The sequence below is a fragment of the Limulus polyphemus genome, unplaced genomic scaffold (genome assembly GCF_000517525.1).
Source record: "Limulus polyphemus unplaced genomic scaffold, Limulus_polyphemus-2.1.2 Scaffold4186, whole genome shotgun sequence".
Classification (NCBI taxonomy): Eukaryota; Metazoa; Arthropoda; class Merostomata; order Xiphosura; family Limulidae; genus Limulus; species Limulus polyphemus.
In genome coordinates this window covers 26,809-30,942 of record NW_013669796.1, presented here as the reverse complement: position 1 = coordinate 30,942, position 4,134 = coordinate 26,809, and the positions used below count along the sequence as shown (strand labels likewise).

The 4,134-nt window shown below is 37.3% G+C and overlaps 1 protein-coding gene across 1 annotated transcript in view; it reads right to left on the bottom strand.

Annotated features, from left to right (window-relative positions):
* Nucleotides 1-1,042: 1,042 nt before the first annotated feature.
* The window catches only part of LOC106470727 (homeobox protein Hox-A3-like), an 11,829-nt gene continuing 8,737 nt past the window's right edge, over nucleotides 1,043-4,134 (bottom strand). The window contains exon 2 of the mRNA XM_022399364.1: nucleotides 1,043-4,116. Within this exon, the coding sequence (XP_022255072.1) occupies nucleotides 3,278-4,116 (839 nt within the window). The 3' untranslated portion in view covers nucleotides 1,043-3,277. The remainder of the gene's footprint in view (nucleotides 4,117-4,134) is intronic.

Sequence of the window (4,134 nt, the reverse complement as noted above, 5' to 3'; positions counted from 1 at the left end):
CACTGGACACAAATGTTACATTACAAACTCCTTTGTGTCCAGTGAGCCAACTCTAGGAACAAGATAATTCAAGATAAGGAGTTTGTAATGTAACATCTGTGTCCAGTGAGCCAACTCTAGGAACAAGATAATTCAAGATAAGGAGTTTGTAATGTAACATTTGTGTCCAGTGAGCCAACTTTAGGAACAAGATAATTCACGATAAGGAGTTTGTAATGTAACATCTGTGTCCAGTGAACCAACTCTAGGAACAAGATAGTTCAAGATAAGGAGTTTGTAATGTAACATTTGTGTCCAGTGAGCCAACTCTAGGAACAAGATCATTCAAGATATAAGGAGTTTGTAATGTAACATCTATGTCCAGTGAGCCAACTCTAGGAACAAGATAGTTCAAGATAAGGAGTTTGTAATGTAACATTTGTGTCCAGTGAGCCAACTCTAGGAACAAGATAATTCAAGATAAGGGGTTTGTAATGTAACATTTGTGTCCAGTGAGCCAACTCTAGGAACAAGATAATTCAATTGTTACATTACAAACTACTTATCTTGAATTATCTTATTTCTAGAGTTGGGTCACTGGACACAAATGTTACATTACAAACTCCTTATCTTGAATTATCTTGTTCCTAGAGTTGGCTCACTGGACACAAATGTTACATTACAAACTCCTTATCTTGAATTATCTTGTTCCTAGAGTTGGCTCACTGGACACAGATGTTACATTACAAACTCTTGATCTTCCTGACCTTGAATTATATGGTAGCCTGTTTTCTTTCAAACTGTTAGTTTTATTTTTTCACCATACTATATCACAAGTACACCAGTTGTAACGTTGTATTAAAAGGTTTTTGTTGCATAAGTTATGTTTGTTCATTTTTTAATTCAACATGATACACTCGGGTTGTTACACGGTATTTAATTACGTTAATTAAAATCGTTTAAAAGAAAATTATACTATTTTAGAATATCGTGAAACAAAAAATGGGACATTAAAACCACTATTATTTGCATAGAATTTATTATCACAATATAATCTCTGCAAGGTTCTTCTCAGTCTATATTCATACAATTCACAATAGCTTATCTTTCACTCTAGCATGTTACATCCTGATTTTAATGAAACATTCTAGGCAACACACAACATATTACGAGTCACGAACATAACCAGAGGAAAGAGAACATGGCTCTCTAAACAACCTAAGACATAAAGAATCGAAAAAACGTCAGTGCTACTATGTTTAACTTAATGGTTTTACCCTTTTTTTCTCAGGCTTACAGAGATGTAAGAAGGGAGTAACTGATGCACACTTACGGGTTTGTGTGTATGTTAACGCGTTTAGTTGAGTCAACACTGTTTGAAAACACATTCATAACGGGTCAGGATACCATATTTAAACATTCTACTTAATGTTCACGGACTATAGTCACTTGGTAACAGTATCTTAACAACTTAGAACTGTATGTTAACACGCTTTGGTGAGTCAACATGGTTTATAAATACATTCATAAGGGGTCAGGATACCATATTTAAACATTCTACTTAATGTTCACGGACTATAGTCACTTGGTAACAGTATCTTAACTACTTAGAACTGTATGTTAACACGCTTTGGTAACGGGTCAAGATACCATATTTAAACGTTAAACCGTCATTAAATAAGAAACATATATATACCTAAATACATTTTTCCGAATATGCATGTACTCTGAGAAGTCAAAATAATACATGAAAAATATTTTGTGCTGATTTACAGAATATGTTTTAAAGAAACAGTACTATAATCATCTTATCCGATCTTATAAATCAATATGATATTCTATCTGTGTAGAAGAATGTTACTAGAAAATTACGTTTCGTCGGAAACAGTTCAAATTGTATAAGTATATATCGATAAAGAAATTAATACAAAACGTTTCACTCTGTTTGGTCTCCTTACGCTAATGGAGTCTCTGGGACTTTTCGTACGTAGTTTTCATTAACGTTTTATATTGTTTTGTCTGCATACGTTCAGCTATAACGTAATTTTTATACCACGTCTTTGTGCTTTTTATTCTCTATCATTCCAAGCAGTTTACTTCAAATTGGACATTCGTCTGGTCACCGACAAAAGGAGGACTGTGATTGGTGGGCTGAATTCTGGGAATCGCAAGACCTGTATAATGTTCTGTGTTTGACAGGAGGGTGATCCGGGTTGGTGGAAAGAAACACGAGCTGTCACGCTGTTATCCAGTAAGAGATCAAATACTTTTGTAGGCCCACATAAGTATGTTACATGAGGTCAGATTGTTATCTAGCTACAAATGTCTTTTCCCTTCCAGCGATAATGTTGGTCTTTCACGTTCTGTTGGAAAGGTATGTTTCTAAATCTTCGTTATAATGTACGAAACTCGTCATTACCCCATTCTTCATAATGTACGGAACTCGTCATTGCTCCATTCTTCATAATGTACGAAACTCGTCATTACCCCATTTATCATAATGTACGGAACTCGTCATAACCCCATTCTTCATAATGTACGGAACTCGTCATTGCTCCATTCTTCATAATGTACGGAACTCGTCATTACCCCATTTATCATAATGTACGGAACTCGTCATTGTCCCATTCTTCATAATGTACGAAACTCGTCATTGTCACATTCTTCATAATGTACGGAACTCGTCATTACCTCAGAAGTACCCCAGTATACAGAAGTACCACATGAACAAAGACTGGTATACAGAAGTCCCACATGAACGTAGACTGGTACATAAAGAAGTACCACATGAATATAGACTGGTATACAGAAGTACCACATGAACAAAGACTGGTATACAGAAGTCCCACATGAACGTAGACTGGTACATAAAGAAGTACCACATGAATATAGACTGGTATACAGAAGTACCACATGAACAAAGACTGGTATACAGAAGTCCCACATGAACGTAGACTGGTATACAGAAGTACCACATGAACGTAGACTGGTACATAAAGAAGTATGTTGGTATGATGTAAGTAGAACTAATTACAAGTTATTAAACATATTGTACAGAAAATATACTGTGTATAACACTTCAGTGATATCTCACAGGTTACTCAGAAGTTCTATCACATTTAAATCAATATCTAACTTGAAACTTTAATAAAGCTGGAGTAAATATAATTGATAAAATGCTCTCCAAACACAAACATGTAACTAATTTGTAGCATCTGAATCATACAGTAAGATAAACTTAAAAACCTATATTAAAATATATCGTCAAGCGAAAAAAAAAAAAGAACACTGTTATCATTTAAAGGTGGGTGAGTTTTGGTGCAAAAGGTAAGGTCAGGTGGCGCTGTTGTGTCCAGTCACTAGTCACAAGGTACTGTTGATTTTGGCAAGGGGTTTCCAGTTGGACTTGGGGGTGTATTCCATGCGATTTCACTGCTGGTGGCGACTGATGGAAGTGAGGCTGTGATTCCTGATGGATGACAGGATAGGGTTCTCCATTAATATTGACGTGATAATACTTTGGTTCTTGCTGAATGGGCACTGTTTGGTTAGAAAGGGCTGCGTAAAACAAGTGCTCGGACACTGAACTAGAGTTCATCAGAGGGGATCTGGGTTCTTGAAGAACAGTCATATTTGGGTGAGCATCAGGTTCTAACAGTGACACAGAGACACTACCGACAAGTGACTTTTGTTCCAAGTTTTGTTTGTGGCAACTGGGGCGCACAAGATGAGAACCATCACCGTGTATGTCTGTCGTAAATCGGTGTGAGAACTGGTCAGCTTGTCCAAGACACGTGTAGTTGAAAGGCGAAGCTGGTCCAGAAGTTGATACCGAGAGTGCTAAGGTAGGAGTAGCAGGGCTCGTGGGGATCGATAGAGGAGAATTAGTAGCACTTCCTGACTGAGGACTAGGGCACTTTTCCCGAAGCACTTTTTTATTCTGATCTTTCTTGTGCTTCATCCGTCTGTTCTGAAACCAGATCTTGATTTGTCGCTCGGTTAAGTGAAGGAGACCCGCCATTTCAACACGGCGGGGTCGACACAAATACCGGTTAAAATGAAATTCTTTCTCCAACTCTGTTAGCTGGGCGGTGGTGTAAGCCGTCCTGGGTCTTTTCGTTGGCTGCCGATCGCTTTCTAAAAAAATAGAATGTG